Raw genomic sequence first — 18,214 nt, 5'->3', positions numbered from 1 at the left:
ATCAATAGAAAAATATTTTTTGTCATAAAAAATGTGTCTGTCTGCAGATCCTGACGTGTGGTTCATAGAGAGCTCTCACGGCATGGTAACAAAGACCAGTGAAGAAAGCACCATCCCCTGTGTGGTCACCAATCCAAAAATCACTGTCACCTTGCACGAGAGGGACACTGACATACCCGTAAGTGGGGTGTATGTTCCTAGTGAGGGCTACAAGGCGCCGGTGGAGGACAGGAATTATGTGTGTCGGGGAAAGCTGAACGAGGAAGTGCGAGAGTCTCAGGCTTTCTATGTCTTCAGCATTGTGGGTAGGTGTTCAGGTTGAAGAGCTTGTTTTAGAAGTAGTTCTTTCCAACTTAATAACTTGATCAGCCTTAGTGCAGACATTATTGTTTAGTTACATTACATTACCACACCCTTTTCACTTCTCCCTTGTGTTTTCTCTTCTCGTCCCAGTCCCAGAGGCCATTGACGCCTACATCAATGCCTCGAAGACGGTCCTGAAGCAGGGTGAACCACTGACAGTAAACTGCACAGTGCACGGAGTGGAGCTGGTGAATTTTTCTTGGGATATTCCCAATAGAGGGGTGAGTAGGAGTGGAGCAGAACAAGCGCTATTGTTCCGTTTTCCCTTTGTGATCACTCTAAGGCCTCTGGACCAAGCCCAAATTATATCAAGATGTGGAGACACACCTCATAGTTTTTATTCTGCTGTGAAACTTTACTCACAGCTCACATTAGGCTGGTATTGTAATAACTGGGTCTCTGTAGGTCCTTGTTTGGATAACAGCGAAGCTGAAATGTTTCCGTTTTATCTTTGATGATGAAGTTTTATTTTTATGGCTTTATTAGAACATGTTTTAAAACAAACTCACAGCTTTTCCTAATAAGTCTGACTGCAAAAATAAGAGCTCACTGAAAGTCCGATTTCAATAAATTCATATTAAAACATCACATCTTATTCTTGTACTTGTCTCTAAGCTTGACTTCTATGAGCCACTGACTGATGTCCTGTCCCCCACGAGCATGCGCTCCTGCCTGGTCTTCTCCCAGGCCACGATGGACCACAGTGGAAAATATGTCTGCCACGTCCATGAGGGCATACAAGACCAGAGAGCCTCTGCCAGCGTCAACATCACTGTGCTTGGTAAGATAAAACCCCCCTTGCACACCCCCAACCTTTCTCCCACCTTCCTCCCACACACACACATAGACACAAAAGTAAAACAAACTGATGCTGTGCAGATTATTATTACCTTTTGCTGACATAGGAAAGACTGCTTATTATGTCAACCTCTGGATGTTACGGTGGGAGAGGAGTTACTTTTAAAGGAAATGAAGATCACTTCTATTTGTTTTTCTTCAAAGTGTGAAATAAACTTTTGACACGGTGTGGATCCCTCGAGTGATACATTGAGAAACAGAGCTGTAAATCAGTGGGTACAGCAACTTTATATTTAGACTCACAGTGTTTATGTAACTGGGGTTTGACTTCAAATGTTAACATACAGAAAGTCAGCATCTTAGCTGCTAAGGTAAGCGGGATTCATCATATGTACTCTTAATGCTCTGTCTCCTGACCGTCACTGCATGCCGTATAGGTCAGTTAATGCTTATTCCACCTGCACTGAGGTGTGTTATATTTATACAAGCTTGAAGCTCCATGTTTAGTAGAGACAGGAGGCCAGGACAGTTTAATGGTGGACACTGGACATCTCAGTGGAAAAGATGCATAGTGTCTGACCACAGAGGTTCAAGAATGTAGAGCAGCAGTACAGAAGCAGCTTAATAAATGGTTTTGTACAGAGAAATGGTCACATCAAAAAGCCTTAGACCAAGAAAAGCAGTCTGAATAGAAACAGGGGAAAGTAGTGCCCAGCTATGTGAAACTAGAAAGTATCTTTTAGGATTTTTCTTTTTATTCTCTGGCCTGCAGAGTTTTGGTTTTGGTTCAGTCTCACTGCTCTCCTGGACAAAATCTTTGGTTGCAAAAATATCAGTGGAGTGGAGAGTAGGTATTCTGCAAAAGTCTTGTGCCACCTCTTATTTCTTTATATTTTGCTTCCTAGGAGACAGACTTGCTTTGAATTTCTTTTAAAGTGGTCTTGAGTAATAGTTTTCCAGGCTTCCTTAAGATGAAAATTAAGATAATTAAGATTTTGATACTGGCTGCTTTTCCAACTCATTTTCTGTCCAATTTTAAATTGTATTTTGAAGCATCATCCTGTTGTTGTTGTTGTTGTTATTGTTGTTGTTGTTGTTTTCTGGTTAAAGCTATGAAAAATTCCAAAGATAAGACAGTTTGACAGACATAAAATAGTATTTTTGCACTGACAAGGTGATTCCCAAAGAGGCTTTAGCCAAAAACTGGGAATACCTAAGCAGGATGTGCAGCATGTCCTTAAAAAAATTGAGGAAATCTGAATAAGAGAAGAATAAAAGAGAAGTCACAGGCCTAAAAAATAACCTAGAGCAGATGAACATGTAACACAGTAAGGGGAATTGTTGAAAAGAATATATCAATGGGCCAATAGGCTCGACTATAGGAGCACAGGGGTGTGTTCAAATGAGACACAGAGACAAGAATGTAACTCAAAAGAACCGTCCAACTTTAGTGACATAAACCATAAGGTTGACAAGCACAGGTTAAAGACACTTTACAATGGTAGAAAGGAAACTTACAAAAATGAAAAGAAAAGTAAAACACAAACTACTAAAGCAATGACTTGGCCAAGTGTTATTTTTGGTTTTCAATGTTCGGGTTTCAATGCTCGGGTGCACCCTAGTAACCTGACTCCTTAACTCTTATAGAAACAGATTACACAATTCCAATGTACATTCAAATGAAAATTTCACATTCTTTTCACATGTGGAGAATGCGCTACACAACAGCTCATTATTTAAAGTCCCAAATAAAAAATGTCCAAGGGGTAAAGTCCAAAAAATTCCCAGGGTGTGAAAGAAAATAGGGATGAGAGAATGTCAGTCAGTGGTCTTATGTATAACCAGCTGTGCGTGAAAGTGTGAGTGATACAGTCCTACCACACCGCAAGGTGCAGCAGATCATCAAGTGGAAAAGAAGCGAATCTCAGTCTCTCTAAGTCCAGGTGGGAAGGCTCGCCATCTATTTCACTGGAGGAATCCACCTCAGGAACAATTCAGCATACAAAAAAACCTGACCTGTCAACAGACAGGATCAGAAGAGCAATTCAAATATTAATTATGCTGTTCTAGCTATAATTCACAACTTAGGATTTTGTTTAAATCACATTCAACATAAATTTGCAATAAAAATACTCAATTTTGCAAAAATAAAACATCTCTCTTACACAAACTATGCATTAAACCAAGTAAAGTCAGTGCATATGCATATATGTCGCATATGCGACAATTATTAATCAAACAATTGAGATTAATTCAGTTTCTCAACGATAAAATGTGAAACAGACATGAACTAACTGAGACATACAACATGTGCTCACCGATCTCAGCGCATCACGGCCGAAGACAATGGCATAGTGTCTCTCGGTCGGAAAATGCAGGGCTCTAAATAACGTAACAGGACATGTTTTCTCTTTAATAACCGTAATACGACATGAAGGAAAAATAAACATAAGTTGCGCTTCAAGTGTTACCTTACTTCTGGAAGCAGATTGAGATGAACTTCCAGGCAGTTGATAGCAACCAGAGCTAACAAAGACTAACAGTTTAGCTCCACGCGGTACTTTTTAAAGTCACCAGAAAAATGCAGCATTTGCCTGCTTACTCACTGTGGCTACTTTTAACATGAAAGGTAGCTGATAACCAGTGAACTTATGTGCAACACAGTTGGTTGCAACTTATATCTAATACTTTTTTTCCAGCTCAAAAGCTTCAGTCTCTCTTTTCTCCTGCCAGCACGCGACTACCTCCACACATAGCAGCAAACACAGAGCACGTAGGTGGGACATACAGCGGCAGACTGCTCTCCCATTGGTCAAAACATACTGGGACCTGTGCATTTCGATTGGTTGGGCAGGCTGTCCATCTCTCCTCATATCAGTCCTTAAAGTGGTACCCCCATTTTATGTGGGTTACAAACAGGACCTGAAAGTTATGTCTTTAAGAAATAGGAAAACAATCCAACAAAGACCTGAAGCAGGATCTGAGAGATGCATCTTTGCCTTTATTTGATCCATCTATTGTTCTCTGATGCCTCATCATAATGGTCTCAGTGGTAGAAGCCATTCTTTAGGAAAGGAAATAAGGAAAAGACTCAAGTATGCCAAATTACACACAAACTGGACTGAAAATCAGTGGCAACGGGACTTAAGCAGTGAGAGTCTACAGCCATCTGTAGAATACAGCTGATACTCTGTCATGAAACAAAAAGCGCCAACATCTAAAGAAGAACCTTGAATGTTCATTAAGTAGTCTGAGAGAACTATTCCTGAAGAATACTTGCTGTACCTCTTGGAATGTTTGCACGTGCATCAATAAGTCACTACATGTGTTTTCTATTTTCCTAGGAAAATGTAAAAAAATGAGCTTTGGCAACAGACTTTTTCACAGTACTGTAGTTAAGCTAAAGAGAAAAATAATTTACTACATTTAGTGCATTGCATATATACTTTGCTCTTTTTCTTGTTAGAAAACGGCTTTGTGGACATCAAACCGCCTCAGCAACGAAACATTTCCGTCAAGCTACAAGAGAACGTGGAGCTGAGAGTGGCGATGGAGGCGTACCCTCCCCCACAGGTTTACTGGACCAAGGATGGCGCCACCATCAAGGGAGACAAAATCATCAACACGAGACAAGAGCATGAAATAAGGTAGAACATCCAACCAGTATTTAGTTTCACGCACACCACAAAGCACCCAAACACGTCTACGGCCTTGATACATTTAAACAATTAGCACAGGACCTATGATAGGGCGACAGCCTCCACAGGTCAGTCTGCTCCTGTCAGTCATCGCCAGATAAGGGTCTCCACAGAGAGAAACACGATACCCTCTGGAGGGCTGGACGCCATCGTTCATCACACAGGAACCATAAACACCAAATGCTTGTCACAACTTACTGAGTTGTGTCTTTCAAACGGATGTCAAATAAAGCTTAAATTTGAAGGCTATGTTTTCACATTCCTGCCAACACACATTAAATATCTAAGTGAGATATCAACCACAGGGATGATGATAGGTAGCTAGAAAGAAACAACCCATGTTAACGAGTTCCATGAAGTCTCCGGCCGTAATAAATAAGAAAGAGAAACATCAAGATGTTTTTTTTCTAGTAGTTCACAAATAGAGAGAAAAAGTCACCACCTCCATGCTGACAGCTATGTACAACACATGAGACAAAACTGTCATGTCCCCTGATAATGAGGTACATCATAAACTTTATATCTTCTTTTGTGTTGTTTAAAATTTTAACCCGGGGTGCTTCTTAATATTTTCATATCTTACAAAGTCTCTTGAAGACTTTAGAAATGAGTTTGCTCTCATATCTAAAGAACAGTTCATTTAGTGTTCAGCCCCATTTCCACAAAAGCTGGAACACTGTATGAAATGTAAATGCAAACAGAATTCACTGATTTAGAAATTTTATATAACCACATTTTTTCACAACAGAACATGAAAAACATAATTAATATTTAAATTTACAATATTTTTACATAACAGTAAAATTAAAAAAATGATTTTACACATGGATCATTGCATTTTGTTTTTATTTACATTTTAAACAGTGTTGCTGCTTTTTGGTTTAAGAGTGTTGTGTCTCTTATTAAAGTAGGTCTGATTAAATTTGTAACTTTTTGCCAGTCAGCTTTGATTTCTCCAGACAAATAGTCAACATTTTCAGTACTGGAAGAAAAAGTGTATATTTTATTTTTTAAAAATGAATTTTTTGTACCTCAGGTATGTCAGTGTCCTCACCTTGGTGAGGGTGAGGACAGACCAGAAGGGCCTCTACACTGTCCTTGTTACCAATGGAGACGACTCAAAGGAAATGACCTTTGACCTGGAGGTCCAAGGTGAGCCTTTTTTTTAAGCTGAAATGTTCCCACGTGTTTTGTGTGCTGTGGGGTTTTGTGTGGTGTTTTATATTTTTTGACCGACTGTCTGAAAGTGGTGTTTGTGAATGGAAAAAAGCTGAGGACAGATTGTGTTTTTCTCCGAGTCAGCAATGATTAATGGCTGCTGCCACCCTGTGTTTAGTTCCCGCTCAGATTAAAGACCTGACCGACCACAGTCTCCCAGGGAAAAAACACTTGGTGACCTGTGTTGCAGAAGGGGTGCCAGCCCCAACCATACAATGGTACAGCTGTGGCAGCATGCTCAAGTGAGTCCCTACCACCCATTTCTCCATTGAACTGTCACAGAAGGAACACTAGGTGGCTGACCAAAACACGCTTTGCTTTCAGTGCGTCTGTATTTGACTGGAAATATTTCACCCTCCGATCTAATGTTCTTCTGCAGGTGTAGCAACCAGACAGAGGTGTGGAAGCCGCTGACACCAGAGCCAGAGGTGCTGAGCATCCATACGAACGTGAGCTACAATGAGACAAGAAAGGTCAGTCAGGTTCGCAGCCAGCTGACCTTCCAGACACCTCAGCAGGCCGCAGTTCGGTGTGAGACCAGCAATCAAGAGGGGCTCATCAGCAGGCGGGACATCAAACTGGTATTCAGCTGTAGGTGTCATGGGATTATTTATCTATATATATATATATATATATATATATTAGGATAGATGAAGGATATTATAGAACATTATACTTTAAGTTTGTCATTTTTTTATTATACAAATATAGACTATGCCACTTTACTATTAAATGGGTAAATGATAATCTAGGATTAAATTAAATTGTATTTGGCTTAAACTGCACAAACACTATAGGAAAGTCTGATAAGTTTATAGAGACACAAAGCAAACTTTGTATCCTTTAGTAGACTGTATGTCTTAGACAAAACATAGCTTCATTTATACTTATAAATTAATTTCCAGCATGTGGAGATTCATGTTATTTATATTGTGTTTAATGTTCTGTGTACTCTTGCCTATTGCAGCCCTTTTCTCCCAGGTGGCAGTGTTGGCTGCTGTTTTAGCCTTAGTGGTCATTGTTATCATGTCTTTCATCATCCTCATTGCAATCTGGAGGAAGGTAAGAGAAACTCAAACATTTTTTAGTTTCCATTTTTCAATTTTCCTTTCTTCAAAAGCAATACTGTTTGTTCTCAGAAACCTCGCTATGAGATCAGATGGAAGGTGATAGAATCTGTGAGCCAGGATGGGCATGAGTATATCTACGTGGACCCCATCCACCTGCCCTATGACCTGGCCTGGGAAATGCGCCGTGACCATCTAGTGCTGGGTGAGTCCTCAGTTAAGAGAGATGATGAGCTAAGCTCAGCTAAAAAAAACTAGTCCTGATGGAAATCCTAATATCTTGCATGTGTGCAGTTTAACTTAAATCTGCTCCCGTTCATGCAAATTAGGGAAACCCAACTTAATGAAGATCAGAAATTGCAGTGTTACAAATGATGCTGAAAACAAAGGCAACAACAACATAAAAATATGAATCATATTTTTATGTTGTGAAGCATAATAACAAATTTAAATGGCATAACCAAATTAAATTAGATTAAACTATTAAAAAATAATTTAAAAAAAAAAAGAGAAAAAAAGAAACAGAACAGAAAATGTCTTTGTAATTTTCTCCCACTACATTAAATCTTTTTAATAGAGGTTTTCCATAAATGGTAAAATATTATGTGTGGTTAAAAAAATATGAAAAAAATTATGTGGTTCAAAAAACAGAGTTTTAAATCTATTAAAGCATCAACACACTGAGGATTGAACAAATATTTATTATCTTAGGCATTAAAATTAGCCTAGTCAACTGAGGACACTAATTCGTTGTTAGCTGCAGCTAAATTTTCAGCTTGTCACTTTTTATTTGTCTTAATAGATGCATTTGCTTCCAGACATTTTAAACTGGAGCTTTTGCCCGGTAGCTCTAGTGCTGTGGGTGGTTTGTGTTGTCTGGGCACAGTCGACACTGGAATACTAAACAAACCTTGTTAAACGTCTCTTATCAGCTCCAGTGGCACTTCATTTTTAAAGCCCTATTCACAGAGAGCTTTTAAACCTTCATGTCTAATGACTGACATGTTCATAGTCAGCTGCTCACCTACAAACAGGACACATCTCAACATCGAGAAAAACATCATATGCTCTTAATAAATACTATTTATCTGCAATAATCTTCCCTTCTTCAGAAAATAACATACATTTGCTGACACCAATATTTTAGTTAAAAATGGTCTCCGTTACTTTTGCAGGTCCAATGTGGGCCCCATTCAGACTCTGTCCTTCTGAGCTCCTCTTTGTGTTTCAGGTCGCACTCTTGGATCAGGAGCGTTTGGCAGGGTGGTCGAGGCAACTGCGTATGGTCTCACGCATTCGCAGTCCAGCACAAAGGTGGCAGTGAAAATGCTGAAATGTAAGCCCTACAATATAAAAACAAAGCAGAAAGCCATGTGCGTAATTTGTGTGAACAGTATATTGTCGAATTTCCCAGAGGAACCCACCCGAGGGATTAATAAAGTTCTATCTTATCTTATATGAACCCCCGCATAGCTGTCAGATGTTGTGACACCAGTGCCATATTCCTTTGGGCTCATAGAGAGCAGCAGCCTGCTGAGCTTTAGTTTGCTTGCCAGCCTGATTCAAGTCATAGCTCACAGGTCATTGAGCAGTTTGGCAAAGGCACAGTGTGTCCTGCTCTCAGGGTATCTATTTCCAACTACCCTAAGTTTATGCATCTAATTTTTCCAGCTTTTTCTTCCCTTCTTTTTCCATCTTCTGACATCCAGCTACAGCCAGAAGGAGTGAAACTCAGGCCCTAATGTCAGAATTAAAGATCATGAGTCATCTGGGTCCTCACCTCAACATCGTAAACTTGCTAGGGGCTTGTACCAAACATGGTGAGCATGCATCACAATGACAAACTGTGGAAAACTGCTTTGATACACATGTCTGTCTGCTCATTTTAGCTTTGTTTAATGCAAAAGGTACCGGATAATAGTGGTGAAGATTTGTTTAAGTCAAAGGCGGGAAGTTCAGTGGCATTTGGTGCTGGATTGGCCTATATTTTTTTAACATTAAAGTCACAATACATTTACCATCAAAATAATCAGTACAAAAGGTTACAAGTAAGAAAATGTGACTAATAGAAAATGATTTTTTAAATATAGAAAAGTACAATTTATCATTTTGGAAGTTTGCTTTTCTTGCACAGAAACAAGTTTATTTCACTGGTCAAAGGAATAGAAAAGCATTCTTGGCTTTCTTACACATGATTAAAAACAAAACTACTGGAAACTGAAAGCATAATAAAATGGACAAAATTAGTCAACCAAGTAAAAATAAGGTTTTGAACCAGCCTGTTTGCTAGAAATTTGATGTAACCCATTTACCATAGCATGCTTTTTAAATGGACCTTTCTAAATGGCTCTTTATACTACCTCACCAGACTTCCTAAACCCTTGTCTAACTTCTTAAAACAGTGCTTTGATTTACCCTAAAATGGCATGCAATGCTTCTGAGTGTGACTCTACCATTCATAGCAAAAGGGTTCTCAGAATAATACCCTTGGAAATGTAAAAGTTTGCTACATCTAATAGTGAATATACTCACATCACTACTGACTACTGACTCTACTGACTCTACAACAGAAAAAAGTATCCATTATTCTACTCCCACCCCACTTTTTTTGGGTAACGATGTGAGAACTCCTGCTCTAGATTATATAATTCACATTACATTGCACTTTGGATAATGAGTTAATGAGTGTTGGCATGTCTTGCACTTTAAATAGCTGTGGAATTTCTTTAAAGAATGCTGAATGAAAGAAAACAGCCAAGTGCATTAACTGTAACACATCAGAGCTTACAAGTGGGGTTTTTTTTACATCTAGAACAGCTGCTTTTGCAAAGAGAAGCAGCAAAAGAGAGTCCCTCAGTTAAATATGCTCAAAGCATAGAGTCAGCCACACAGTGAAAAAAGTACTGTATAAAAGCTCTATATTTTTGAAAGTTATAGTTGATTTTATGAGGCATACATAATACATACAAGTATAAAGAACATATTGTATTAATATTGTTATTGTTTTACTTCTTGTTCCCTGATCACAGGCCCTTTGTACCTGGTGACTGAGTACTGTCGCTATGGCGACCTGGTGGACTACCTGCACAGGAACAAGCACACGTTCCTGCAGTACTATGCTGAGAAAAACCAGGACTACAGTTGTCTCATCTCCAGAGGAAGCACCCCTCTCAGCCAGAGGAAAGGGTGAGCGAAGCAGACTGGAGCTTTCAGAGCTGCACAAAGGGCGTTTTTGTATGATGTGAGAGGTTCTTTTTATTAAAACCTCCTCTACTTTATTGATTCCTAAGGGGATATTTTTCTGTTGTAAAGTTTCAGATGATGAAGGAGCATAAATAAACAAATATGCCTTTAAGGTCAGTTTAGTGCACTTTTCAGACACAATAAATATATATATATCTCCATCCCTCCAGCTATGTGTCTTTCGGAAGTGAGAGTGATGGAGGATACATGGACATGAGCAAAGATGAGCCCTCAGTCTACGTTCCCATGCAAGAGCAGATAGATTCCATCAAATATGCAGATATCCAGCCTTCTCCGTACGAGGCTCTCTACCAACACGGCTTCTACCAGGAACAAGGTTTGATTTGAGCCAGTTTACCACTGTTTTAAAATCACTTTAACCATGATGGATGATGAACTCTGCCACTATAAGCTGTACTTCTGGTTGAAAAGCACAGTGCTTTACATATAATAGACTAATGAATACGTGTTTTCTTAACTGATCAAATGCTGGAGATAATGTACAGACAAATGTGGCAACATATAAAGAGCCTGATCTCTTTTTACCCAGGCAGTCACAGGACAGCCAGAGTTCCCCCATCACAAAAGACAATGTCTTCATTCATGTTCATCACCTTCCTTTTTTTTTTCTCCTGCTGATCCTTTCACCTTGTCACTGTGTTCAGGAGTCAACAGATTAGACCTGGTGATCAGCGACTCTCCCAGTCTCACCTACGAAGATCTTTTAGGATTCAGCTACCAAGTGGCGAAGGGGATGGAGTTCCTTGCCTCTAAGAACGTATGATATTTTATAAAATACTCATCTCAACCTTCTAGATAACTGCCATTTTGTGCCCATTTAAACAAAGATGAAATTAGAAAATTAGTCTTAATTTTCCGATTATGTAGAGAAGAATTGGAAGCTTAGTTTAGCATAAAAAAATTTTGAAACAGAGAAAAGAAACTGGAGAAAGCAGGTAGCCTGACTGTGTCAAAAGAAGACAGAAGAAATAGAGATCAGCTAATCAGCATCCAAATTTGCAGCAATATGTAAAAGGAAAAATTGTGCTTATGTGGCAACCTCATGATGATTACAACAGGTATATTCGTTTTCCTCCTCCGCAGTGTGTCCATCGTGACCTGGCTGCCAGGAACGTCCTGATCTGTGAGGGCAAGCTGGTGAAGATTTGTGACTTCGGCCTGGCCAGAGACATCATGCATGACTCCAACTACATCTCTAAAGGCAACGTAAGTATAAAAAAAAACCAGTGGTTTATGGAAAAACTTATGGAAAGTTATTCTATTCTGTTCTGACAAGTTTTCACCTGTTTTGGCTTTTTATCCGCGTATAACAGAAATTTAATAGCAGCAAATAAATTCTAGCTGGACTCTTTTAGCCCTCCTGACTGTTGCATGTTTCAAATTAGGAACAGTGGTTCTTTAATAAGATGTGTTTCTTCTTTCATTCAGACGTTCCTTCCCTTGAAGTGGATGGCACCTGAAAGCATTTTCCATAATTTGTATACCACCCTAAGCGATGTGTGGTCATATGGCATTCTTCTTTGGGAGATTTTCACACTGGGTCAGTTCAGGCACACTCACATCAACACACAAAAAGCTTTTAGTCCTACTACTGAAGTGCTGTATTCATATTGTAGAAGAGAATCACCTTATTTGTAAGTGATAATATAGGACACTTTGTTCCAATGTTCCCACTAAATTTTCATGTGTCTGAGCGAACACACAAACTCCCTGAGCGATCCCTTGGACAACTGTGATTATTATATTTATTATTTATTATTAAAATAATCAAATTACAGCATTTACATTTTTGTTAGACTACTTTTAATTAACTGCTTTAACCCACTTACAATGAAAATTAAAAAAAATCTTGTTCATGTCCTGTGTAGTATGTTAACACTATTGGAAGTAAAAATAACTTGAACTCCAATTTTGAAAACAAAACTTTTTTTTTCTTTTTGTACAGTGTATAATGACCAATGTTGGGCAATTAATTATATAGTTACTTCTTCAAAAAAGTAACTGAGTTATGCAAACAGAAAAGTTTTTTGCAGCTATTTACTTAAAAATGCAGCCAAGGTGTTTTTTTTAAATATACATTTCAAACTATTTACAGAACAATCAGCTCTTCTGCATGAAATTTGATGCCACACAAATTATTTGTGCCACTCCAAAAAATAATTTCTGTCCACTATGAGATAAAGGAGAACAACAGCCTGATACCTGCAGGCCTGACAACAGGAGCTGTATCACTCCTGTAACACCTGTAGCATTCAGTATTCACCTCATTGTTCTGACACACAACAAAACTATTGACTACACTACACACTAACTACACAAGATTTGCGCTAAACATTGCAAATCTCTCACATCTCAAAACACCTCCGTCACTCCTAAAACTTCCCTCTTCCTAAACATCTAAATACCATGTTGCCATATCATTTTTTGATTTGTCGACATGGTACATTTTTCCACCAATAGGAAAGGGTGGGGTTTTTTGGTGTTGTTTTTGCTCACAGGCGGAGAGTGCTTTCGAGCGTTTTCCTAATAAAACGCTGTTTTTACCGTTTCTTCCTGCAGTAAATATAAACAATGATAATATTCAGGAAGAAAACCAAACATTGCAGATATTTTTATCATAACTCTGGTTTTACGTGGCCTATCGACACAATTTAAAAACTAGTATAAAGTCCACACTCTAGTATAAAGTCCAAAACTAGTATAAAGTCCACACAACGTGGCTTCACTCCACATCAGCCACGCCGCTTTGCTAGCTAAAACACAGGTGTCGGCACATAAGGACGCTGTCATAGCCTGTCAACGACGTTGATTAGCTGCGTATATACAAGTGTGAATTGCATTATAGGCTGGACTATGGGATAAGGGGGCATCGTTCTAATCCCATACGGGAGCAGCCAGTCACTTACTGACTAACACTGCAAAACAGAATTGTTAGTGTATTAATCTTAATTTCAATTCAGGTTAGAACTCTCCTGGACTCTTTACAAACTTCTCTATCCTAAAGTGTAACCAATAAAGAGACATACAATTTCCATGTGACAGTAAAGGAGAGTATAGGAGGCCATGGCAAATCTTCTGTTCTATGTCTGATTGCAAGTACGTACCAGTTTCTTTGAAGCTTCATATGAGGTCAGTCTTCCAATTAGGCACAGTCAAGCTTTGAAATCAGCATTTCCTTACTCAGAGTATTGTGAGTTTTTTGTTGTTTGTTTTTAAGCATCCTTTCACCATTTTTTTGAAAGTACCATAAAAACAAAGTTGACAGTTTGTAGGATATGCACTTGTAAGCAAGAGTGGTGAAAACATACAATCCACTTTTGTAAGCGAGACACTTACGAAATTCTCTGTATTTCCTTGTCTAAATGTGAAATTAACTGGACTTTATGGGTTAATTTTTCTCACAGATCTGGGTCAGAATAAATACTTTACTTTACTGAAGTTGAAATAATAAGTCAGTGTTCTGCTTCTTGGAAAACCCATTAAATTCACTCAATGTCTCAGTGTCTCATAGGCTGAAACAATGTAATTCTGTGTGCAAGGTTGCATTATGTTGGATACAGATCTCAATTAGATTCCTAGCCTTTGCTTCTGATTTCTAAGTCAGCTTTTGAATGATCTCAAATGTTCTCTGCAGGAGGGACCCCCTACCCTGATTTGCCCATGAATGAATTATTCTACAGTGCTTTGAAGAGAGGCTACCGAATGGCCAAACCCACCCATGCCTCCGATGACGTGTGAGTCTCACTTTCACCGTGACATTTTCTTGCCTTTTCAACAACTTTTGAAAAGAAACACACTTATTTCCTTATTTCATGTTGCTCATGTTGCAGTTATGAGATTATGAAGAAATGCTGGGATGAAAAGTATGAGAAAAGGCCCGAGTTCTCATTTCTGGTCCACAGCGTGGGGAATATGCTGACAGACAGCTATAAAAAGGTACATAATAACACTTCCTAGTAGCTGGATGAGATATTGGCAAGCATTCAAGTACTTTACATTGGTGCAATTTCACAGTAATTTCACTTTAACCTTAAAATTGAACTGTAAAAAATTTGTAAAAAAACAAAAACAAATTGTACTTCAGTTTTATGGTTATATTTTTATGCTTCTGCTTCAGCCAAACTCAGATGGAAATCTGGTGTTTTTTAAGTTCTTTTTCAGTCACCTTATGACATTAGCAATAATAGTTACTTGTTTTTTATTCTTTAAAATAAAGCAGTTCCACACTAAACCCTAACCCCTTCTTTTATTCAGTATTTGTATTACCTCCCACCAATACAGTGATTTAAATATATTTTTAAACTCTTTTACAGTCATTTACCATTAATACATATTTTATAAGTAACACATATTACATATGTTGCAAGTGTTTTCAGAAAGTGTTGGCAATATAACCTCAAAATGAAATCACAATATTTAAAAATCTTTCTAACAATTTTGATATTTTTGACAAACAGAAAACAGAATAGAAATACTGAATGATTTATTTAGTAATATTTTATTTATTCCAGTAAGTAATAATAAGTAAATGAATGACATTTTCCATGTTTTTATTGCATTCATTATTATAATGAGCTAATGTCACCAATGCCACACTACCTACCTTGAAGTGTGAAGCAAGGTGCCAAAAGCAGGAGCATCATAGCGCAGTAGTTGCACTCCATATGACAGCTCTTCCTGTCAAATGGAGTGCAACTAGTGACTTGGAGACTATTGATGTAGCTCTCTTTTGAATATATTAAATCATCATCAGAGGTTAAAGAAATTACCCCTTCCTGAGTTTAGGTTTGTCACAGTCAATAAAAAACACAAGTAATTTCACTAAAATGCTCATCATCATTCTTCTTACAAGCTCATCAGACTGCTCCTACGCTGTTAAGGTAATCAAACTCTCTCTCCTGACAACAGAGATACAACCAAGCCAACGAAAACTTCACGAAGAGTGACCACCCGGCAGTCGCCCGCACCAAACCTCGGCTGACCTCACCCTTTCCAATCACCAACCCAGCATTTGGCACCCCATCTCCTGTCACACTCCAATCTCCACTGGATGCCTACAACCAAAACTCAAGGCCTAGACAAGACTTCAGACAAGAGGCACAGGAAGTCATACCGTCATACAACGAGTACATCATTCCCATTCCGGACCCGAAGCCAGAAGACGCTTTCACTGACGTGCCATCGGAAAGTCCTGGAAGGTACAGAGTCACTGAAAGGATGCTGCAAATGTGTGCCAAGAGCAGGGATTGAAACAAAGATGAATTCGTGTTTGCTTAACCCAAGCAGTTTTTTCATCCAAACACCCACTCATCCAGATGTTGAGCTGAAACAATAGCCGTATTATGGAGAAGTGTTTTTACTGCTTAGATAAACACACACTCAGCATTAATGAGAAAATGAATGTTTGAACCACCAAAGTTTTAGTTTTAGTCACATTTAACTTGAACATAGATTTTTTTTCCCAGTTTGGGAGTGATCCAAACCAGTGATGGAAATGTTTTTGTTTTACATTTGAAGTCTTACCTTGTAACCTTTGTCCAAGATCACTGACACAGATCACTGATTTTTTTTAGATCATATTTGGTAATAAAAACCAAATAAACATCCACCATTTAGCTGGCATATGAAAATAATATATACGGATATAATAAGACAGCTAGCACCTTGGGCTTTTATACCACCAATATATGTTTTGGTGGTTTTTATGAACCTTTTTATGAACAAGTTCATGTTGAAATACTTCATCTAGAACAACACCTCAAAAAGAGCCGTCTGTGTACGACTTTGTGATTAAATGCACTGTGTGAACTTGTGAATGGTTTTTTTCACCTTCAGCTCTGTAGTTGTGGGGGAGGAGACCGACTCCATGTCTCAGGACACTGCTGACACCCTTCCAGAGGAGGACCGGCTGGAAGAGACCAGCGAGAGAGACGCTCTGTTGGGCTCCTCCGGGACACCCGAGGTAGAAGACAGCTTCCTGTAGCCAGATGTAGGAGCCCAGAGGAAACAGATTTCCTTTCTGGGGCTGAAAAGGGAACGTGAATAAACTAAAATGTAGCATAGAGACTGAGATGGAAATCTCTGTATTTTCACTAAGCACACAGAAAGTTTCTTCTTTTGTTTTTTAACTACAAGTAGTTAACTACAAAATTGTCTTCTGTCATTCGGTTGTATTAGGAAATTTGCTACAAATTAATGCGGTACCCTCCTCACAATTTACACTTAGTTTACAACGTGTAGTGAGGCTTATGAGGCCTTATTAAATAAGTGCTTTATCTTTTAGATAACTAATCAACAACTGTTCCCCATATTCACTGTTCAAAAGTAGGCTGCATTTCCTTTTTTTAAAAAGTACGAAATCATTGACACAATATTGTGAGAAAACCTCGAATCCATTTTTCTGTGTAGAATTCGTCCACGTTGCAACAGGCTTAAGTGGCCGATTGAAGCCAACTAGACTTCTATTTAGGTTTCTGAAGACATTTCACCTCTCATCTGAAAGGCTCCTTGGAGGTAGTCCTAAGAGTTGCTCACCCACCCTGTTATCATGTGAGTTCTTAGGATCACCAGACCCAAGGCATGGGTCAAAGTGTGAGTTTCACCCATGTTTCCCTAATGACTCACATGATGAGGACCACCTACAGATGACAATCAGGCGTGAGGTTAAAGACCTGCTAGCCCACATCAGGGTTTTTAGAGCTAAAGAGGCTTTTCAGGTAAGAGGTTAAACATCCTCAAGAACCTGAAAAGAAGTTAATTTGCCTTTAAATGACAAGTTCGACAACATGACAACATTTTGTCCTAAAGCATGATCAGATGTGAAATGGCGATATATAAATGAAAACCTTACCTTGGGTACAGTCAAGAGGACTAATCGTAGTAAATACAAACAGGTTCCACATGCACTGTTTTAATGTGAGATATACTTTATTTTTTAGTTTAATATGCCACAGCGTCTGTGTTTTTATTTGTGTATTTTGAATATTATCTTGTATGTGATGTGTGTGTATGAAAACTTTTGGGAGTTTTTTTTGTCCTGTATGCTTAACTCATAGTTCTGTGCCAGATTTGCACTTTATGTAGAAAATGTGGATATTCATAACAAAAAAATAATTTCAATTATGTGAAAGTTACATCGCAGCAACTGGGGATCTAATGTTAGAGTGATTATGATATGCAGTTTCTGTGACTCTCAAGTGAAAACAATAAATACAGCATATCACTGCCTTAGCACAAGATGGCACAGATGAGTGCCTTTGTATAGACTGATTGTTGTCTCGGGCTGTTGTTGCTTGCATATGAAGGGCTGCTGCTCAAGAAATAGATAGCCATGAATATGTACACATGAAAAAAATCTAAAAAAAAAAAATACCTGTAGTCTTCTGTTGCTTTGGATAACACTAACTGTGTTTCAACGTAATTCACCACTTAAAGGAAGAACACGTCTTTTTATGTCCTGTAGCCTTTCTTACTCTATGTAAAATGCACAAGCTCACTGTTATCACAAGCTATGGTACCAAAGCTCTTCTTAACGTTTACAAATGTATTTTTTATATGTGTCATTTTCTATGTTGTAAATGTGACAATAAAGTGTATAATCGTAGTATTGCTTGGATAACTGGTGTTTTCTTTGGTGTCTCTCACTGTCATTTCTGCTGTTAATGAAACTCAAGCACATTAAAAAAAGGAAAACTTTCTGTAATATTTCTGTGATTTAATTTTCTCAATCTCCATTTTCACAGTTTATTACCGAGCTGCATTTCTAAGCCTGACGCATGTCCAAAGTTCAGCGGAAATGAAGATGAT

The 18,214-nt window shown here is 38.4% G+C and overlaps 1 protein-coding gene and 1 long non-coding RNA gene across 3 annotated transcripts in view; one reads left to right on the top strand and one right to left on the bottom strand.

Moving 5' to 3' along the window:
• pdgfrb (platelet-derived growth factor receptor, beta polypeptide) overlaps positions 1–18,011 on the top strand; it is a 32,059-nt gene extending 14,048 nt beyond the window's left edge. For both annotated transcript variants that reach the window (XM_012924845.5, XM_076873387.1), the window contains exons 4-23: positions 48–305; positions 454–584; positions 979–1,144; positions 4,628–4,808; positions 5,896–6,011; positions 6,196–6,319; positions 6,457–6,668; positions 7,045–7,139; positions 7,217–7,349; positions 8,376–8,480; positions 8,854–8,964; positions 10,174–10,330; positions 10,558–10,724; positions 11,053–11,165; positions 11,492–11,614; positions 11,837–11,948; positions 14,043–14,142; positions 14,239–14,344; positions 15,317–15,606; positions 16,244–18,011. In XM_012924845.5, the coding sequence (XP_012780299.2) occupies positions 48–305; positions 454–584; positions 979–1,144; positions 4,628–4,808; positions 5,896–6,011; positions 6,196–6,319; positions 6,457–6,668; positions 7,045–7,139; positions 7,217–7,349; positions 8,376–8,480; positions 8,854–8,964; positions 10,174–10,330; positions 10,558–10,724; positions 11,053–11,165; positions 11,492–11,614; positions 11,837–11,948; positions 14,043–14,142; positions 14,239–14,344; positions 15,317–15,606; positions 16,244–16,391 (2,948 nt within the window). In that variant the 3' untranslated portion in view covers positions 16,392–18,011. The remainder of the gene's footprint in view (positions 1–47; positions 306–453; positions 585–978; positions 1,145–4,627; positions 4,809–5,895; positions 6,012–6,195; positions 6,320–6,456; positions 6,669–7,044; positions 7,140–7,216; positions 7,350–8,375; positions 8,481–8,853; positions 8,965–10,173; positions 10,331–10,557; positions 10,725–11,052; positions 11,166–11,491; positions 11,615–11,836; positions 11,949–14,042; positions 14,143–14,238; positions 14,345–15,316; positions 15,607–16,243) is intronic.
• LOC106676199 (uncharacterized) lies at positions 2,586–4,064 on the bottom strand. Its single transcript, XR_002721479.3, has 2 exons — positions 3,480–4,064; positions 2,586–3,177 (listed from the first exon to the last, which is right to left on the bottom strand). It is a non-coding gene; the product is annotated as an uncharacterized LOC106676199 (long non-coding RNA).
• Positions 18,012–18,214: the final 203 nt, after the last annotated feature.

This window comes from Maylandia zebra, linkage group LG2 (genome assembly GCF_041146795.1).
Source record: "Maylandia zebra isolate NMK-2024a linkage group LG2, Mzebra_GT3a, whole genome shotgun sequence".
NCBI lineage: Eukaryota > Metazoa > Chordata > Actinopteri > Cichliformes > Cichlidae > Maylandia > Maylandia zebra.
Note: the sequence above shows the minus strand (reverse complement) of the source record. Positions and strands in the feature narration are given on the sequence as shown.